This window comes from Cyanistes caeruleus, chromosome 5, assembly GCF_971803275.1.
Source record: "Cyanistes caeruleus chromosome 5, bCyaCae1.hap1.1, whole genome shotgun sequence".
Taxonomy (NCBI): domain Eukaryota; kingdom Metazoa; phylum Chordata; class Aves; order Passeriformes; family Paridae; genus Cyanistes; species Cyanistes caeruleus.
Window position 1 is genome coordinate 42,102,017 of NC_141705.1, and position 20,720 is coordinate 42,122,736.

The following is a 20,720-nucleotide window of genomic DNA, read 5'->3' on the forward strand; positions in this document are numbered from 1 at the left end:
ATCCTTTTATTTTAACTGATCATGGCCTCAAATCTAATTTTTTTCTCAGATTAACAATGATGTACTTTCTGTTCAGTCATAGGCAGCAGCTCTGTGTGGAGATCTCAGTGAAGGCTATTTACTCACAGGGCCCAGTGAGAGCACTGTCCCCACATACCAAAACCCCATCTTCACTAGATTTCCATAAAACTTGAGCAAGCTCAGTCAGGATTGCTTCTCCACTCGTAGCCCTGACCGTCCCCCTAACAGGCAATGTGACTTCAACACTTGTCCAGAAGCAGCACAGCGCTGTGTTCTCCTCTGAGGCAAACACACGACAGCCTCAGGAAAGTGCATGAGTGCAGCTCTTCTGCCTCCAGGCTTGAGCTGCCTGGTGCCCAGCCAGTGCTGGGAGAGCACAGAGCTGCAGCTGTACCTAGGTAATTATGGACCGTTCAGGACTGTGCCGCTGCCCAAGACTGGAGACACATTTCTGCCAGTCCAACTTGCAAGGCATCAAAACATGTTCTTCCATGGAGGCCAAGGGCAAACTGCTGACCAGCCAGGATCCTAGATCACATCTGATGGCATCTGTGTGGTGGATAGGTCTCATTTATATAACCTCAAATAAGAGACCAAAGCAAGACCACTCAGAGATCAGCATGGCACAAGTCCCAGCAAGCTCATCGTGCCTGTATTGCAGTATCTTCATACTAGATGTACTCATGCAGAGTGAGGCAGGAGGCCTAACCTAAATTGTCTGTATCTGTTCTGATATCCTTGTCCCTGAACCCGAGTGCCATGCAAAGGTCATAAGTTCCTGCCCTAAAACCACTTATATTCAATATTTCAATTATATATTCAATAATTCAGTTTCAATATTCAATGTTTACTTGAACAATGGAACATCTCTAAAAAGACATACTTTGCTGCCTGAGGAGAGGCTGCAGCTCAGTCACACTGATGAGAATTGAGCTATGTTAGTTCAAATTCTTGCCCTGAACCAGTGATGACATTTCCTTTCGGATGCCCTGCTGCCTACTAGCAAATTATTCAATGGGTGAATGCTGCTGGTGTTCTTTGGCTTTGTATAAAACTTGTACCTAAGCAACAGGAAAATAATATAATGCCTTAAAAATATAATTAAAGCACTAATAGGTGAATGGGGAGACCTGGATCCTGGTTCCTATTTCAGGCAAAACAGAGGGTCCCCTGCAGATTCCTCAGTCCAGTGGTTAGATACTGCTTACAGGTTCACTTTCCCTTACAGGGAAATGAGGATGAACCCTGAGTTTCCAGATCCTCCTGACAGCTGGGATTTGGGGCAACCCCAAGGTATATGGCTACATCATTGCTTCTGATGATAAAATGCTGTGTTTTCCTACAAATATGATGTGTACTAAAGTGTGTAGCTGTGCTTGTGCAGGAGCCAAGTCCCAGGAGTGACTAAGCCGTGCAAGAGGCACCAGTCAGTGCTGGCTCTTCCACATCCCCTCTTCAAGTGCCAGTGGGAAAATCCACACCTGGCAGTGGGACACTGTGCATGGATTTCCTACCCTAAAGCAGGCACTGACCAAGGCACCACCTCCACCAGGCAGACAGGAAAGCAATAAATTAGGGCACCAGCTCTGGCTCAGCATGATGGCTGCAGAGAAAGCTCAGGAAGCCATAAAATAAAGATACCATGAAATAAACGGGAAGATTATTTGTAATTAATTTCTTTTATACTGGCTGATGTAAAGCAGACTTAAAATTACAGAGAATTAGTCTGGCAATTGTAGATTTTGCACACACTGTCATGGTTACTTCAAAACTGTCCATATACCACATTCTAACAGGCTTAAAGGAGTTGAAACAGAAGTTTTAAATCATTTGTGTTTTAAATAATGGAGGCTATTTGTAGTAATAATACTTTTGATGAAGGGTTCAGTGTCAAGAGATACATGTGATTGATGTCCATAATAATTGCACACTTCTATAATCCTTCTTCACCCGTAAGAGTTTCAAGCTTACTTTTTGGATATTATTAATTCAGACAAAAATAACTTGTGGGCAATATCATGTCCTGAACATGGTGGAGAATTAATCTATTTTTGTAAAACTGTTTAAGAACGATGGATACTTTTTCCTGCTTGAGTAAACACTAGCTAATTCTCTAGACCTCCCTTTTCTGCTCATGAAAATCCAAGTCCAAATGATTTCATGGATATTTAAAGGATGGTACCAAATATTGAATACACAAAGATGAATTTCTCCACTTGATAAAGGTCTGATACTACTCAATTGCAAACATTTCAGCACTGGAGTTTTCTTGGGTTTTAATTTGTAAGAGAAAACACAATGAATTTAGGAACAACAAAAAACGGAAAGAAAAAAATGAGGCTGCTGAAATGTAGCCGTCAAACTAGACTTCAAGGGAAAGTATCACGCTTGTTTTTATTCTAGATAAGCAACAGGGCAGCTTGGAATAAACACGGATTGAAATTTCTTCATCTCTTTAATGAGTTCAAAGAGGCTGAACAAAGACATAGAAGAGTTGAGCATTGCTGTGTACAACACGGTAAACAGATTAAAATTTTATACCTGAGCAAAAAAAGGAATTTAACTATTAACTACAGCATGCAGAATAACTGATAAGTTATCACATAAACATAGCATACTGTTATCAGGTTACAGTCATTCAGATGTTCTTAATTTTTACAAAGGCTAAAGATGGAAAGAGCTCTGGGACGAGATGAGTATGTGACATAAAACCACAATAAGGAAAAGCACTTTACCATCTAGCAGCCTTTCCAGAGGATCAGAATTATCTGCTGTTTTATTATCCAGGCAGAAGCAGCAACAATTCAAAGCCTGTGGAGTTAATAACACATTAGACATTTAAGCAGGTCCTGAAAATGAAAATATTAGCAGTTTATGAAGTGCTCACAGAAGACCTGAGCCTGCATTCCCTGCCCTCAAATGCCACTTTAAAGCACTGCATTTGTGAGCTGTTCCCAGAGCAGAATGAAAGGCAGGAACCTGCAGGGAATGACTGATCAAGTCACAGGCTCGTGATTTTCTCACGTAACACCTGCCAGTTCTTAAGGGCTGACTTTTTACCCCATTTGATTGGCCAAAACCCACATTTCATTTTATGTAGAAACTTTCCTCTCATTGAATCCGGTATCTGGGTGGGTTTGGTTTTTATTTTCTCTTCTGTTTTCACCACCTAATCGATTTCAAATGCTCTGGTTTGAAATAGTCTAGCACAAGTCAAAAAGAAGTAACGTATTTATCTTCTTAATTCCCTTGTCTTTGAAAAAGATGCCTGTGGGAGAGAAGGGGACTGAAAAGTTTGAGGTTCAACCCCAAAAACTGAGTTTTTGGGGTGATTCCCCCACCAGACAGGCTTGTTTCTCCTGGCAGACTTCCACACTCCCTGACCTCAGCATCGAATACAAAAACTACCCTCACTCACCACCAATATTCCTGTGCTATAGATCAGGCATTTGCCTTCCTCCAGAAAAATCAGCAAGCCCAGCCCTTGTCATTTAGACTTGTCAGGAAGATGGGAGGGATGGAAGAGTGTTTACCCTGTTAGAGACAGCCATAAACAAAGCCTCTCCCTTTTACTTCCTTGCAGTTTTACAGTTACATATTCTTGATGTCAATCAACTCCCCTCAAATCATAGTACCTGCCTTGACTTTCCCGCTACTGTTCCTTCACCATTTATGAATAAAACTATGCATTGAAAATGCATGTACCAAAATGGGTTCATCCCTTTGTCCACAACATATCCATTTCTTCTTTGAAGTCAGATATTTTAGACATTGGTAGGTTGTGTGAAGGAGTCCCCAGGGAACTGAATCCTCTTGGCTTCTAGTTTCTTCCTGGCTTTGAAAGCTGCTGATACTTCGGGGTGGATGGAGTCCAGCCGCTGTTCACACTGGAAGGCCGTGAGGAAGGCCGTCCTGTAGTTGTTATTCATCCAGCCATAGAGAAGGGGGTTAGCAAACGTTGAGCACATGGCAATGACGTGGAACACGGTGTAGATCAGTTTGTACTCTTTCAGGTCTAACACCTGACTGTCAATGTCACTGACCAGCTGGAAGGTGTGAAAGGGCAGCCAGCTGACAGCAAACACCACAACCACGCACACCAGCATCTTGGTGGTTTTCCGGCGCCGGTGGTGATAGTGGTCATTCCCCGCCCCAGGGCTAACGTGGTTCTTGAGCTTGGTCCAAATACGGATGTAGGCGTAGGAGATGACTGCCAGAGGCAGCACATACTGGATCAGGAGCATGGAGATGCTGTAGATGGTGCCATAGTTAAGCTGCCCCTCCCCTGGCCACTTCTCAGAGCAGACCACAATCTTGAAGTCAGGAATGATCTCAATCAAGGAGTACTCACGGAAGATGGCCAGAGGACTTGCCAACAGGGCACTGACTGCCCAGGCAACTCCTATAATCAGGAAGCTGATCCGCTTAGAGATTTTGCTTTCCAAGTGGTAGACGATGCAGCGGTGACGATCCAGAGCGATCACAGTCAAAGTGACAGTAGACACGTGGACAGCCAGGGCCTGGGCATAAGGCACCAGGTGGCACAAGACCGGGCCCAGTTTCCATTCACCCAAGAGTGTATAAACCAAAGTGAAGGGCAGGCACAGCGTGTTCACCAGCAGGTCAGCCACTGCCAGGTTGGCAATGAAGAAGTTAGTCACTGTGCGCATGCTTTTGAATTTGATGATCACGTGGATCACGAGGGAGTTTCCGATCACTCCCAGCAGGATAATGGAGCAGTAAGCAAAGATGAGAATTATTTGTACTTCAACAAGTGTTGTGCTGTCCTTCAGTTCTGGTTTAGGGTCCAGAGCCAATTCGTTGAGAGGTGTGGTGTATCTTGTCAAGTACAGCTTAGTGAACAGCTCCATTTTCATTTCATCTGTCTGGTTTTCCTCACCTACTGCTTCCAGGGGCCCCATCCTTGCAGCAGCTTGGTCTGAGCCACAGACCTGCCCCTGAAAACAAAACAGTACAAGAACAAATGGAGAAATTGGTCCACATGGGCTAAGACAAGAAGCAACGAGCTAAAGCTACATCTCGTTCTTAACCCACATGCTACATTGCAGAATTAACAGAAGATCTGTCTTAATATATTTAAATTCTCTTGCCCTTACATTTTTAAGGCTGAGCCAGTAATATTATTTAGGCATGATTCCTGCTTAAAATTAGAGCAGATTTCAAAAGCATTCCAAAGACAAAGTTTGCCTAAGTAAATGCAGAAAAATTAAGATCCTGCTGGGCAGCATATAATTTTTTTACAATCCACTACCTAAAACTAGTGCTTATTTAGCACAAATCTTCCAGTAATATCTATGGGAATTCTACCTGGAACAGCACCATCCAGAGTGTTATAGCATAATAATCTTCCAGCTTTTCCTTAATGAAAAATGTTTTCCTTAAATAGTTACTGAATTCTTACAGATTTATGACCTTCCTTAATACCAGTGAACTAAATTGCTGGGGCCTTTCTTTAAGAAACTTTGTTTTACAACAGTTTGTACCATGCGGCAAATAAAAAATACCACTGAAATAGACTTGAAATAATATAATTTCCTTGAAATGACTGCATAACTTATTCACGCTGAAATCAACTCAAGAAACAATTGAAACACAGTTATACACGATATTTCCTTTCTGTGTGATGTTTCAGAAAACAGAGCTCCTTGGAGGCTGCCAATCAGGCATTCTTTTCTGACTGCAGTCATAGTGAAGAGCAAATCATTCCCCTGATGATGTCAGTAAGAATTTCACCACTGGCATAAAAATCACCTTTTTTTCCCCCCCTTCCTTACACAGGCTGAGCCAAATTCAATGCTACCCTAAGACTTCGGTAGGCACAATGTATGAATGGTTTTACAATCAGTTGCATTGACTTGAACTTCAGTCCAGTGTGAAAAAGTACACATCCTCATGCAAACTGCTCAGAGCATGGGTGGCATGCTACCCAAGAACCGAGAACCTGGGGACTCCTTTCCTTGGCCTGGGAAAATAATAAGAAGTTACCAGTGCCAAGCAAACTTATCAATAAAACACCACTGTTCACCACCAAGGGCAGCCCTGAGTTTCTCACTCTGTTTCCCTGTTAATTAGCTCCCTTAAGGAAAGCAAGACTGGAGAAGAAACGTCACTTTCAAGTGTTACACATAGCTTAATCCTTCTCAAATTCAAATCTGCCTAAAGAAACAGCTATTGGTGTGTTTGGATGAACATGGCTTTTAAAAAATTCTTGTTCTTTTTTGATCGGCTCCATTTAATTCCTTCCATCTTCAGTGAATTGTTTCAGAGGACCAGAGGTACATTTTCATCCCTACCTCTGCTCCCAGTAACTATCAGTGAGTGACATCCTTCAGTATGGTTTCCAAACTGAGAAAGGAGCGCTGTCTACCAGCAGGAGACTGAACCCTTTTTACTTGCTTCTATCCCACACAACATCCCAAAGAGTTTCTCAGGGTGAGCTATTTTTGCAAAAGAAACAGATCAACTGCATGAAATGAAAGGCATTTTCCCCCCAGCAAAACAGGTCAGAATTATGACACACTGTTTAGTCTACATTTATTCAACAATTAATAGAGTAAGCCTGAGATGTGAAACATCACAAGATACGCAGCTGAGATGTGCCAGCTGCTCATACAAGTGTACACTGTGATTCTAGCAGTATAATCAGTTTTCAACTACTAGTCTAAGCAATGGATGTCAGGAAAGGATTCCTTATCAATACACCTTTAGTCCACCAGAATAAAAATGCAAGAGATGCACCACAACTTGCACAGTCGAGGCTATGCAGAAGTTGAGAACTCTGATGAGCATTTTCCTTTGACCTATTCCCGCCATACCCAGGAATTATGCTTCCATATATCATTACAGTAGAGATTTGGTGAGGTCCCAGGACTGTCAGATGCTTCAAAATCTCATTATTTTTTTTCAGTGCAGGTCATGTCTACACACAGAAGTAGAAAGGCAAAAGGGCTGACAAATATAAATTCTTTCCCTTCTTTTCCCTAAATCCAGGCAGAAGGATGTAGCTCAGCCAAATAACATAGCTTCCCTTTCTACCCGAAAATATTTTCACCCATTTCTCTAGTCCCCGACTTTCTGTTAATTTCTTCTTGCAACTCCTTCTTTTTAGCAAAGCCTTCCCTTGTTCTGACACTTTTATTTTATTTCTTACTGCCCTATTCAGGTTGATGAAAGATGCTTTGGTCTTGTCAATAAGACAAAGCTGAGGGAGAAAGAAGGGACAACTACAGTTTAAAACAGAAATGAGCTTGTGTGTCAGCAAGTGATGAAAGAAACTGGACAAGTTTGACATTGTTGGTGGGACAGTTATGTGGGCAAAATATCAGTTGCACGGGAATAAAACCGAGGTGACACTCCAGGTAGTGTTTGACAGGACCCTTCTGTTCTTTTTTGGGGATAAACTCTCCAGGTGATAGCATTTACTGTCACACCTTGCATACTGCACCACACCGGGGTTCTTTTCCCGTTCCCCCCCCCTCCCCCCCCAGCAGTCAGATCCTCATGGTCAGGCATCAAATTGAGTCTAACTTTCGGCCGAGAAAGGCCCAGAGAGGATTTACATCGGCTCTGAGAGCAAGTAAGCAAAAAGGGAGGAATACGTGATTACATTAGCAAGCAGCATTCCCATCAGGACCGCAGTGCCTGCGCTGGGGAAGGGGCTGGGGTTGCTGGAGGCGAAGCTGGCAGCAAACGCGCCTCTGGGATGCGGCGCCGCTTCCCTCCCGCCCCCGGAGCTGTGCCCGGGGACAGACACCTACCCTAGGGACAGACACCCACCCCGGGGACAGACACCTACCCTAGGGACAGACACCCACCCCGGGGACAGACACCCATCCCAGGGGGGGCTGACACCCATCCCAGGGACAGACACCCACCCCGGGGACAGACACCCGTTCCCGGGCGCTGCGGGGATCCTGCGGCCGCCCCGTGCCGGGATCGCCGCTCCGTCTCCCCGTTCTTACCTTCCTCTCGCCGCGGGCAGGCGAGCTCGGCGCGGCGGCTGCTGCCCCGGAGCCGGCGTGCCAGGGCAGGGCAGGGCTGTGGGGAGCGGAGCCCTCGCTCGGCAGCGGGGCGGCTGCCCCGGCTCCCCCGCCGGGCTCGGCTCCCGCCGCTCTCCCCTCGCTCGCCCCGTACAAAGTTTGGAGGCGGCGGCCCCCGCACGCCGGGCGGGCTCGGGCGGGCTCGGGCGGGGCCGGGCGGGCTCGGGCGGGCTCGGGCGGGCTCGGGCGGGGCCGGGCGGGCTCGGGCGGGGCCGGGCGGGCTCGGGCGGGTTCGGGCGGGCTCGGGCGGGCTCGGGCGGGGCCGGGCGGGCTCGGGCGGGTTCGGGCGGGCTCGGGCGGGGCCGGGGCGGCTCCTCCCGCCGGGCTCCGGGCGCGGGAAGGCTGCGGGCAGCGCGCTCGGGCTGTGGCGGCTGCCCCTCGCTCCTCGCAGCGCTGCCGGCCTCCAGCAGGGGTTTGGGGAAAGAGGGAGTCGCGGCAGACCCGAGCTGCTGTACGCGCCGCACACCCGAGCCTGCTTCCTTAGCTTTCCCGGTCCCCGAGGTGCGGCATAAAGGGGATGCCTTCGCTCCCAACAGCTGCTGAAATCCTGCTGAAATCCTTGCTTACAAAGCACCGCAGCTTGCACAGATTTTCTGATCCTCAGATGTGGCTGTTGCCAGAGCAGGTGTAAGGATGAATAAAGCATTTACCTATTCTGTCAAGAGCAAAATAAAATATTTCATATTTATTTACAAGGCTGGAAAGGTAGAGACAACAGCTGCTGCTTTTATTTGGTTCTATATCAATAACCTTTCAAAACAGCTCTCCTGCCAGCCAGCTTGACAGAGGACTAGTGCCAGCCAGCATTGCTGTGCCTCTGGTAAGGTCCAGCTTTGTAAAGTCATTAATCCATAAATCCATTAGTGGGCTCTGCTTAGTGTTTTACTGGGAGTCTGAAACCTCTCTCTAGATATAACTTCCAAGTTTCAAGGGACTCTGTCCTCAGTGCATATCTGGGGACCCGATTTACCAAAATGTGCTTCAGGCCTGGTCGTAATTCCCAAGAGTAGGAACTAGGAGACTTTGCTTTCTCTATGGCTATAGCACTGATACTTAAACAATCCTCTTCCCAAACCTTACAGAAGGTGCTTTCCAGAATAGGAATACTCCTTTACCTCCTGTCACTTAGGTAAATTTGCATTCATATTTAAGGTGGTTTCAGAGATCAGCAACATTATCTTCCCTTTTCTGTCCTATTTTTCTTCCAAAAGAGACTTGATACAAAAGCACTTCCCTTGTCAAAGGTAATGCTTCTTGCTTTTTGTTATAGCTCAATAATATGCCTTTATCTACAGCAGAGAATGTTAAGGGAGCATCAAGGAGTAACTTCAGTGATTTAGAGTTGCTTTTGAAATTCAAAACCTATCCTGAGAATGGCCTTGGATCTTTACTAATTCAGGCTATCTCTTCAGAAAAGGCCTTGCTCTTAGTCCTTCAACACTTCTGAGACTGTTAATGGAATGCCCCTAGCTTATTGCAAAAGAGATTCCTTTGATGACTAAATAAAGAGCCAGGAGTTTCAATTCTCCTACCCCTGTTTATTCATTTCCCAAGTCAATCCAATTGTAGGATTTATTTTTTGATCTATCAACAGACATAAATGCATGCAGTGAATTTTAGTAATTACAGCACTTGTATAATACATGGCCTGCAATTCTTTCCTTCCCTTCCCTGACAAGCAGTCAGCAGTGGCCTTCCACTGATCTCAGGGGTGTTGCTGTTTTGCCCTACTCCGCATATGCTTTCTAACTTAATATATTTCTGCTACTCCTTATGTCTTGGAAGGTACTGTGAAATGCTACAAATCTCTATAATCTGCCCAGCTCATGACTCCATAGCTAAGGGAAGGCTGTTTCTTACACTTCCAGATTCCTGGAAGAAGTCAAGAAGGGCAGTTTTCCTGGAGGTTTTTATGTCAGTAAGGGCTGACTTCCCACGCAAGAAAAAAAGGGTGTTATTCCCTATTACATGGCAATTCTGTGTCCAGGCACAACTGAAGTGTTTAATGGAAATGCATTTCTAATAAAAACCAGCATTTTTTTATTGCTCATAAAAGAGTGGAATTTGATGGTCCCATAAAGACTGCCTTGAACCACAAGCCATGAAAGCACTAACATTGAGGGCAGAAGGAGTCAAGTAGCAAATGGGCTGTTCAATATGAAGTGAGCTGCTGGGTGATCACCTCCAAAACAACTGTGCATTCTTTGCTTTGTGTGCACTCGAATTTCCATCCCAAGAACCATGATAAGCCTTGAGTCATTGAATCACGGAACTGTAAGTTGGATGGAACTTCCAAAAATCTTCATGTTCAGCCTTATCAAATCAAGTCTAGATGCAGCAGGCTGTGTGAGGCTATGTCTCCTCTCCAGGAGAGTTTTGAGTATATCTGAGTAAGAGATACTGCCCTCACTGGGCAGACTGTCCTGCCAACAACTATCAAAGTAAGACAGTTTTTTTTTGGTATCAAATCAGACTTTCCCACATTCCAGCTCGCACTAAATGCATTTTGTCTTAGCCCTGTGTTCCTCCTGGTAGCTGTGAACAGTTGTTAGATTTCCATTCAGCCTTGCCTTCTTTGAGGCTGAGCAAACTCAGTTCCCCCAACACCACGGTGATTGTTATGTAACTCAGCTTCAACTGCTTTGGTGTCCCTTTGTTGCACTTACTCCAGTCTACCAAAGTCTTTCCAGCACTAGGAGCCCCAGACTGAACCCAGCTGTGACCAGAGACATGGTCTCACAACTGATAAATAGAGGGGAATAGTCACATCTCAACCTGTTGGCTACACTCTTGCTATGTCTTGATATAGACTGTAAAGTTAGACTGTGCAAACTGTCTTACATTAAACAAATGAGCCACAGTTTAAATCTCAGCTTCCTATTTAAGGCAAGTCTATAAATGAGCTTTTGCTGTGAATATGTATATGTACTAAGATGAAATTAGATAACATATCTTAACAGCTTGGATGAAATGCCCGTTGGATTTATGTTGTATCTGCTGTAAATCCCACTTAGGGAGGTATGGCAGGGTGGAAGATACCCAATTTACATAGGTTGCCTCTGGCGGTCTCTGTTCAACTCTCTTTACTGTTAGACAATTGTCTTGTCAAATTCTGTCCAACATGAAGGGTTTTTTTGTGTTTTTTTTTCTGATGGAACAATAAACATTTATGCCAGCTCCTCCTAAGTTTGCCAGCTCTCAGGAGAAAAATAAAGGTTTGCGTGTGGTGCCCAGACTTGAAGCAGTAATGACTTTTGTTTGAACCACAGAAGTAGGAAACAGTTGCCAGACCTTGTCAATTAAAGTGTCCAACATCAGATTTGCTGAAATGGCAAGTAAGCCTTGATGAACATCAACAAGAAAAGGCAGCAGCTGTCCCATCTCCTGTCCCCAGACAGAGTTTTCCTTATATTATTTACTGTGAGGGTTGAATTTAAAAGAAACCGCTGCCCCTTGAACACTGACATTTAAAAGCAGTGCTGTGCTGCATGCCACTCAATCAACCCAAACTCTGCCAGTCCTTACTCACACAGATTTTCCTAGAGTGAGTCAGATTTCAGGGATTTAAGTGTTCTACATAGCCTGGAAAAATCCCTTAAAAATAAAATGAGGGGAAAAAGCCCTGAAAAATGACCTTGAGAAAAAAGATCTGTTATGAATCTGTTATGTGGTACCCACACAGAAATCATATGGTGTAAAATTAAATAGGAAAAAGACTTTTCTTACTTAAAAGGTCGGAACAAAAGTGTTTAAATAGCTAAGGAGTGAATTTTATACTTATATAAGTCTGTAAACATTTTGCCATACTTTTATAAACTGATTCAGTCTCACAGGTTCAGTTCTACTTATTTCTCTTTTTCAAATGCAGTAATATAACTGTATGCACAAAAACATATCATCAATCTGCCTTAGGGGTAAATACAAGTCAGCAGGTAATGAGAGGAATTGGTAGCTATGTATAAATACCAGCTTGGAGTTGCTCACAGCAGTACTTCACAGCCAGTGCTGGTTAAACAAACAGTTTGGGCGCCTCTCCTTCAAAAAGGATTGCACCAAAGGCTCGGTTCAGCTGGCTCTGTGCTCACAGGCTGTGACTGAGTTCTGCACTGCTTCCACACAAGGCAAGACTGCAGAGCTGAACGCTGCATTTCAAACACAGCCTTCCCAAATCACCAAGTGCATACACTTGTTTCATTCAGACAAAGTCAACACTGTAAGATCGAGTAGTTCATCCAAGGAATGACAGGTTTCGAGTTGCCCATTTAACACCAACACGTCTCTATTTGTATTTACATACCTGTGACACAGTCTGTAAGTAACTAGACATGCTGTTTTTGAGTGTGTCCTTGATATTTCTTTATATTCTCAGTATGTATTTTGCCATCTTATTCTTTCTCTTTACTGACATGCTATCCTTCCTCTGCAGAGAATATAGAAATTCTCATTTCTTCATAGGTTTTTCTATGCTCTTTTCATTACTAGATCTCTATCAGAAATACTCAACCTTTATTAAGATCTTTTCTCTGTCATTTGAATTCAAAGAGGCTGGCCAAAATTTAATAGGATTTTAAAATACCAGGAATAAATAATTTTTTCTATACTTTTTGTTGCTTGCATCTTAGACGTTTTTTCCTTCCTATTTTTTTCCTTTATACAGCTTCTTTTTAAATACAGAAATTTCTGAAAACTCAAAAATGGAGTGTGTAAAATGACACTTCGTTAGTGTATTGAACACTTGTTGTACAACTAGTTGTTGCCATTTCTAAAGAGTTTTTAGATGTTCTCGAGGCAAGCATACTCTGTTTATTTTAGAGCACTCATCACAGAGACTAGATTCTCACACACAGCTTGAATATCACACACACTTCAGTCCTCAGTTTCTGGTATCTGGGAAAGCAATGAATCTCTAGATGCTTTCAAAAAGTGAGTCAACTCTATCTGTTTGTTGTATGCTTGTTTGTATGTAAATTACTTCTAATTGTAGACATCCTCGGCTATTACAAGCAACAATGCCAAACAATGCAAACAATGCCAAACAAAGACCCTTTGCTTCATCTGAAACTTATTTTTGTAACAATTTTAAAAGATTATGTATGTTCTTAAAACTGAATCAGATGTTCTTCAAGATCAGTTTTTGGCTTGTTGATGATATCTGTGCAGTGTTGAATGAGTTGTTTCTGGGACAATCAGGACTAAGTTTGAAAGATGAAAAACTTCCAAAAATGTGTTCCCTATAACTCTCCAAGTTACATATCTCAGAATACAGAAACTGGTCACAAAATTTACACACATTCTTTCCTCCTTGTAGAATTCCTTGTGGAGAATCCTTCTTCATTCCTTGTAGAGAATGCATGGAGCATACAGTTGTCTGCACATCACTCAGACATAGATTACTCAAAAATATATTTTAGTGAGATTATTTTTCAAAAATATCCATATGTTTTGGAGGGGATTTTTTGTTACAATATGGTACTCTTTTCATGAAAAAAACTTTTCATGACAAGCCCCTTCCATGTTGTCCTTAAGCCCAAGGAAATGTGTCATCTTTTGACTTTGCTCAGCCAGCCTTCATTAAGATGAAGGAGATTGCTGGTATGGTTGGCATCTAGGTCCTGAAGAGATGCTCCAAAGAATCCACGTGGATAGAGTAACCCACCAGAAATGTAATTATTTTGATGAATAATGGTATTCATGAATGAAGATAGCCTTTTTGATAATGCTGACATAATGCCGTGTAAAACTCATCATATTTGTTGTGAGCATAAATAGAAGATGCAATTAAAAACAGTTTCCAGTGATTTCTGAAACCATGTCATCTTACAGAAAGAAATGGTTTTTTTAATTTGCTAAGACACAAGTGAGTATCTTTCTCCCATGTTGCTGAAAGTAAATTAATTCTTACAAGGTTTCTGCACGCTATTTCAGTAAACTTTCCCACATTTACACAGAATTTTCAGGCTGTTTTGAACCCCTCACTGGCTTCATCCGGGGTCATTCTGTACCTCTGTGTGGCATTTTATGCAATAATGTCTTTTGGTAATAATACATGGCATTAAATTAGTGGATTTACTTTGTAAGTATTTCTTGTCCTTAAGAAACTACTTTAATCACTGAAGAAGTGGAAAAAGAGCACTTTCCTTACTTGTTATCACTAACTTTAAATAGTTACATTTAAATAGTCTCATTTGTGCACTTTGTCACAATTTTGGAACTTCTGAAGGACTAAATTCTAGGCTAAACACAGCAAACCTGTACAGCCCCCTTCTCGAGCTGTAATTGTATGACTCAAACTCTAACACACAGAAAGGCTGGGAAGTTTCAACTGTTTCTCCTTCTTCCTTGCTGATACTTTCCATTACAGGTGTCACACCTACTAGTGTAGTGAAACTTCAGTGCCTCATTTTTGACTGACAACACCATTTGTGAACAAGTTAAGCTTGTCAGCCTACCTTCATAAGGTTGAAAAGTGCTCTGATCCAAAAAGTCTGCCTCCCACTCGGAACTGAACCGGCAGTTTTCTCCATGAACTCCCTTTTCCTTTGTTAATTGCCTGTGATTCCCACCCACATTTTCCAGAAAGTGATGGCATTTGAATTGCTAGGAGTATTTTAGGATGGAGGAGCGGGAATGGGAAGAGGCTTGGGAAGAAAGTGGGTAGGGGTTTGGCATGTTTGTAAGGCGAACCGTTCTGTGATTGCACACAGCCCGGAGACCAGCAGCCAGAGCACCATCTGTGCACACAGCTTATCCATCCTGCCCGGCTTCGGCACAAAGCAATGTGGCAGCTCCTGCTTTTCCAGAGCAGCTGAAAGCCTCCTTCATGCTCCACTGAAATTTTGCTGTCATTCCCTGAAGATCTATTCCCTTCACACTGCACGTCTGGCTGGCACAGCCTTCCTTCAGCAAGAAGCTCTTTCTGCAGTGCTGTTTTTTGCAGGTTAGAGTGGGGAAGATTCAACTGCTCTTCAGCATCGCCTCCCTGTCCTGCAAGCTGCAGAATGGTCATCTCAGGGTCCTGGGGAATGGTAAGACACAAAAGATCCCCCGGAAATGCAAAAACATCTCAGGAGGCTGTGTGTGGAGGTGTTTGCACCTGAGATAGTTATCTTACACTTCTTTTAATGTCAAGAGAGACCTACTCAGTCTAACTAGTGGAGTTTAAAACTTTATTATGTTTGGTTGATTAATTGCACCCTAAACACCATCAGCTATTTACAAGATCTTCTTCAACGCCAGTGGAAACCTCAGCTAGTTCTTTGTACACTGTGGGTACCTAAACTCCAATGAGAGGAATTCCACCTGTTGCTAGTGATAGCACAAGGATGTGCAAGTATACTTTCTCCCCATCAGTATCTGGATTGAAATCTAGTATATGACTAGTTGTTCCCCACATCCTTAGTGAAGTTTAAACACTTCATTAGTGTCCATTGATTTCAGGTGCAAAAACTATACAGGGTTGGAGCTTTAATGCATATTTTATCAAATTTGTCCTTATAGACAGTCTTTGTGACATTCCCTTTCTTGTTCACAAAGACTTGAAGGGGCTTGCCTATATGCAGAAACTATCCAAAATACCTCTCCCAGACAAATTCCACAGAGAGACTCCCTTTTTCCTAAATATCCTTTATGGTGTTATAGGCAAAACCTATAGTTTGGCAGTCCTAGACTGCCAAAAATAGAAAGAAAAAAATCCCAAAACAATTGTTTTCATCTGTAAACCCATTCTGATATCCATAAATTTTTTGTCGTATTCACAATTTTACACATTTTAACAGTGCACTAATTCTTCACCTAACAGGTGAAAATGGTGGCAGGTTTAGATGGATCTGCCATTATGGGAAATTAATACCACAACTTTCAGTCAGTGCATTCCAGTGAAGACCAGAAAAGCAGATTTCTCTACAGATTCTGCAGCAGAGTATTGTTGGGTGACTAGAGACTACCCTGTTCTATGTATCTGCACACAATCTATCTTACCCTGGCTTGTCTATTATATACAAAAAATGTATTTTGTGGCTCTCACCAGCTCGCCCTTCCATGCTATCCTGAAGCTTTCCCTGTGGTTCTGTCTGTCCTCCAGCATTGATTCCTGCCTGTCAGAATACAGGACACTCCCATACATTTATGTCTTCTTTTGTTCCTATAACCTTCCTCCCAGCATGGTCTCACCAACAAACATCAGTACACAGATGTTTTGGCTATTAACCTCTCCTCCTGGGAGTGTTGGATGCGCTCTCTCCTAATAGCAACTTTTGTTCACCACCAAAATAGAAGAAAATGCTGTTAGCCTCTGTGTGTGAAGAGATCTTCTTTATCAGTGTTATTCCTTTTTTCTCTCTGCCAAATTTGAGAGCAAAATTTAGTACATTGCTTCTTTATCACCTCATTTCTTCCCTCAGCAAACATTAACTAACAAGTAGTTTTGTATGATTTTAATGTTACAGTTCTGTTCTTTAGCATTCAAATGTATCTGGCCTACATGGTGGGAAAATAGTGAAAAACGTATAAATCAGAAGAATTATAATGAAATTTTGTGTAAATTTTGTTAAAATTTTTACCACTTTATGCCATTTTAAAGAACTCATACCTATGAAAAATTCAATGGTTTAACTGATTTGCCTTTTCAGAGACAAAAGGCAGAAGCATTGCACAATTTTTTTCTCCATAACATTGTATCTTATGCTGTGCAGGTAAGTATTAACATGATCAACAATGAACCTGCTCCTTCTAGAAATCCTGAGATTTCTCTAGCCTTCTTATATATCTCCTATTTACTTACATTGCAGTGAAAACATATTATTTTTGTAAAGACACCTGAGTAACAAATATTTTTTTGCAGAGATACTTTACAATACAAGGCAGCAAATCCATGAGCTTGGAGACTGAAAGGCTTTACCACACTCAAACTTCTATTTAGGCAAAGTAATTCAAGGCTTCAACCCCTTGCTAGAGCAGTGGCTCACAGCACCCACAAGCCAGCACCTCTCACCTTGTTACCAAGAGCAGCAGGCACATGAATCTCCAGTTCCACCTTCATTTGGAGCTGTACAATTTAGTTTGACTCTTAAAGAAACCTACAATAGTTTTACTACTGCAATATTGTTTTAAAGTACTAGTATTTGCTGGCAAGAAATACTTCTTTTTTGTTTATGCTTCTTCATCAACCTTTACAGTACAAAAGAAACAGAACATTCCTAGTTACAAAATAATATAAATTACACACTCAGTTCTCTTATTTTTTTTGGGTAAACTCAGTAGAACAGTGCAGTAATGCTGTCACACATTCATAAATGTGATTGCAGAGGTATAGTGGACTATAATATTAAATATTATTTTAAAATAATTTCCATGTCAAACAAAATCATTCCTTTATAGATATAAATAAAACAATAATCTGTCTTTCCATCAAAGATATCCACTTATACTGAAGAGGGTTCAAATTAGGAAAACTTTAATGTATCAAGAAATTAATAAAAAATTCCAAGCTTAATGAAGGGGAGAAAAAAGTTGTGTACTTAAAAGTCAGGTTTATGTGATTACGCAGCAGTCTTTAGGTTATTACTACTTTTTTAATCCTAGGTGAGTTTAATTCTGCTTGAGTAACAACTTCTGATGTTGTGAATCTGCCAGTCCTAGCTTGGTGAGCTATTGATTGATTGATTCCAAATCTAATCCACATTTTTTACCCAAATGTTTATACCATATACATGTGTTATAGTTTAGAAATTATTGGGATGGTGGTGGAAAAAAAACCAATTTAAAATCAGGGTTTGGACTCTTCTACCCGCATTTGTTTTAAGGAAAGAGGACTTGCCTTTGGTGTTAAGCAAAACTTCACTGCATGCCCCACAGCTTAGAAAAGGCACTGAGTCTGGGGGAAAAGTGCCAAGATCCAGACTCCCCTTTGTGGCTGACAGTCTGCAGCTACTTTGCCTTCTGCTTCTCATGAATGACCTCTTCTTCTGCAGAAAACTAGTCAAAAAGAAACCAGTGAAACTACATGTATGAGGATCTGTGACTGCAGAAATAGCTCCAGAGGGAACAGCCCAGAAGCTCTTCAGGGGAAGCCTTTAAGTCTTCTGCTTTTCAGATATTCAGTGTCAGGGGACAAAGTTACTCCAAACTTATCTGCTATTTGACACTGACACTGATCTTGTGGCTGTTGTTGCAAACTGAAGCTTACTAGATAGGTAGCATGGAACCTGTAGCAGATGAGGTTTCCACACTGAAAAGGCTCCTGCAGGCAACGGATTTTGTTTTGGTCTATTCAAAAGAGATATTTTTAAATTTATCGCAAATTTTGTTGCATCTCTTCCCTCAGGCAGTTTTGGTCTAACTTTTCCACCCTAGGTAGACATTCAAAAAATCAAGTCAATATAAAAAGAAGCCACCCCTCTCATCTTCTCACTCCTCAGAAAAATCTTCTGGCAGGCAGAGCTTGGATTAGTGCAGGATTTAATAGCATTTCTCTAAACAAGTGGTGGCTTTCACTGCACTAAGTAAATCCCCTGTAAGGGGAAATCCTGCTTTGAAGCTTCCTGAAGTTCTACAAGTTATCTATATATCAAAAATATATTTTGTGTGGATTTTCAACAAACCCATGACAAGATGCCTGGCAGAAAGCTACTAAAGAAATGAAGTTTCTGTGGGACTGGTGCTGATATGGTTTGAAATCTGCCTACAGAGTCTCTGCCTCTTTTCAGGATAAAGAGTAAGCAACAGAGTATCCTAGGGAATTACTTTTATTTAAGATCTTCATCAATGACCTGCAGAAGGAAGGGATGCAGGAATATGTCTCAGTTCACAGATGACACTGAACTCCTGCAGGGAGTCAGACAACACACTCACACATAGAAATGAGCTCTGGAGAGATGATACACAGCTGAGTGAGTGCAGAAAAACCATGCCAGATGATCCTGTCTGGATATATATAGTGAGTGCATCTAGGGAGAATAATCTACGCCCTGCTTACACAGCGCTGAACTGAAAGCTGGCAGCTGGAGCTCAGGAAAGAGACCTGAGGGTCTCTGAACTCATCTGCTCAACATGCAACAGCAGCCAAAAATGCCAACAAAATTTTGGGTGTTCTCAGAAAAGATGGTGAGAGAAAACCAGAAGATATAAAATCCCTGTGCATCCACTTCTTGAACATTCTGTACAATCCTATTTACATGTTTTAAGAGGGACACAGAGAAATTCAAGATAATGCAGGGAAAAGCAACTAAGATGATTAAAGGGATGGAGCAGCTTCCTTTACGGGGAATCAGAGAATGCTAGAACTTTTAATGATCTTATTCCTCCCCCAAGCTGAGTGGGATATGGTTAAGGTTTATCAAATCATGGAGACAGTATGTAAAGAAAATACAGAACTGTTGCTTCCAAAGTCATGTCATGTCCCCTGGGCACTCACTGAAACTTTTGGAGAGCAGTTTAAGACCTGCAAAAGAAAGTCCTATTTTGAATACCATGACCTGCTCTCCCTTCTGCAATCTGCTGTCACAGAAGACTGTGGGGGTGCACCATGCCAGAAAGTTAAAAAAGGAGAAAGCAGACAAGTTCTACAGCAGCAGATCCATAAAGGGACACTAAAAGAGGCAGGAACACACTTGATGGAATCTTTGGTGTAGTGGAGGGTAGTGGAGGAATATGAGGGGGATGGACAGCAGAGAGACAGGATCTTGAGTTGTCTCCAAACATTTCCCATTGCCACTGCTGGAGATTAAATGGATTATTAGTTTGACCCAGAAGGCAATTTTCTATGTTGTCATGAAAATAAGACCCTGTGCTCCTTTGCTAGAGCTTAAACCTGTCACTTCAGAGTTATATCCACCCATTTAATTTTGATTGCATCTCAGTAGGCAGTCAATGGTGCAGAATTTGTCAACTGGAGCAACTGTGTGGTAATTATCAATGGCAGGGATATTTTTTTCTAGTTTTGACCATGGCATTTTTTGCAGTAGAATTAAGGAAAATATGGGGTTTTGCAAAAATGAAAGGAGATGAACAAATGTTCTTGAATAGCTATGGATCTTTTGTATAAATGTGTAGATCTTAAAAATCATGCAAATTCAGTTAAATAAAAAATATGTTGATTGAAGGGAGTGAATTAGACAGGCACAGAAAGAATTCTTTTTAATGAACATATTTTTAGGGCTTTGTCCTGCTACAGTCATTAAAATTTCTGGATCAGAGTCCAGTTTCTAGAGCTGAATATTATTCCCAGGTTTTCTGACAGCATTACTGTCGTACTTTTTATGGTGAACAAACAATTTTCCTCAGGAATGTGGAGTTGCTCAAATAAAAGTATTAAGCTGGGCCTAAATAATTAAAGAAAGACCAGAAGTCCTGGAGACTGTACTACCCCTCTGCGAACTCATCCCTTTCGTCAGAGATTCCCTCTCACTTTTAGGTTTCCATAAGTATCAAACACTGCCTTCTCCTCACTCAGCCTCTTCTGCCACACCTTTTTGTCTTTCCCTGTCCACCTTGTTCCAAATACCCCACATTGCAGGGTGTTTCTTCACTTTTACCGATTTCTTGTCATTCCTTCTCCCAGCTCACAGAAAAGGCTGAAAATGCTCTCTACACCCCCACACCAGAGGGTGCTTTTGTGTTGGAGAAAATACTGAAAAAACATTT

At 42.2% G+C, this 20,720-nt stretch overlaps 1 protein-coding gene across 1 annotated transcript; it reads right to left on the minus strand.

Annotated features, from left to right (window-relative positions):
- Positions 1-2,389: 2,389 nt before the first annotated feature.
- Positions 2,390-8,177, minus strand: NPY2R (neuropeptide Y receptor Y2). The gene is made up of 2 exons (XM_086889956.1): positions 8,004-8,177; positions 2,390-4,979 (listed from the first exon to the last, which is right to left on the minus strand). Exon 2 carries the CDS (start codon positions 4,941-4,943, stop codon positions 3,786-3,788), a length of 1,158 nt encoding a protein of 385 aa, XP_086746082.1. The 5' UTR covers positions 4,944-4,979; positions 8,004-8,177; the 3' UTR covers positions 2,390-3,785.
- Between the last annotated feature and the right edge of the window lie 12,543 nt (positions 8,178-20,720).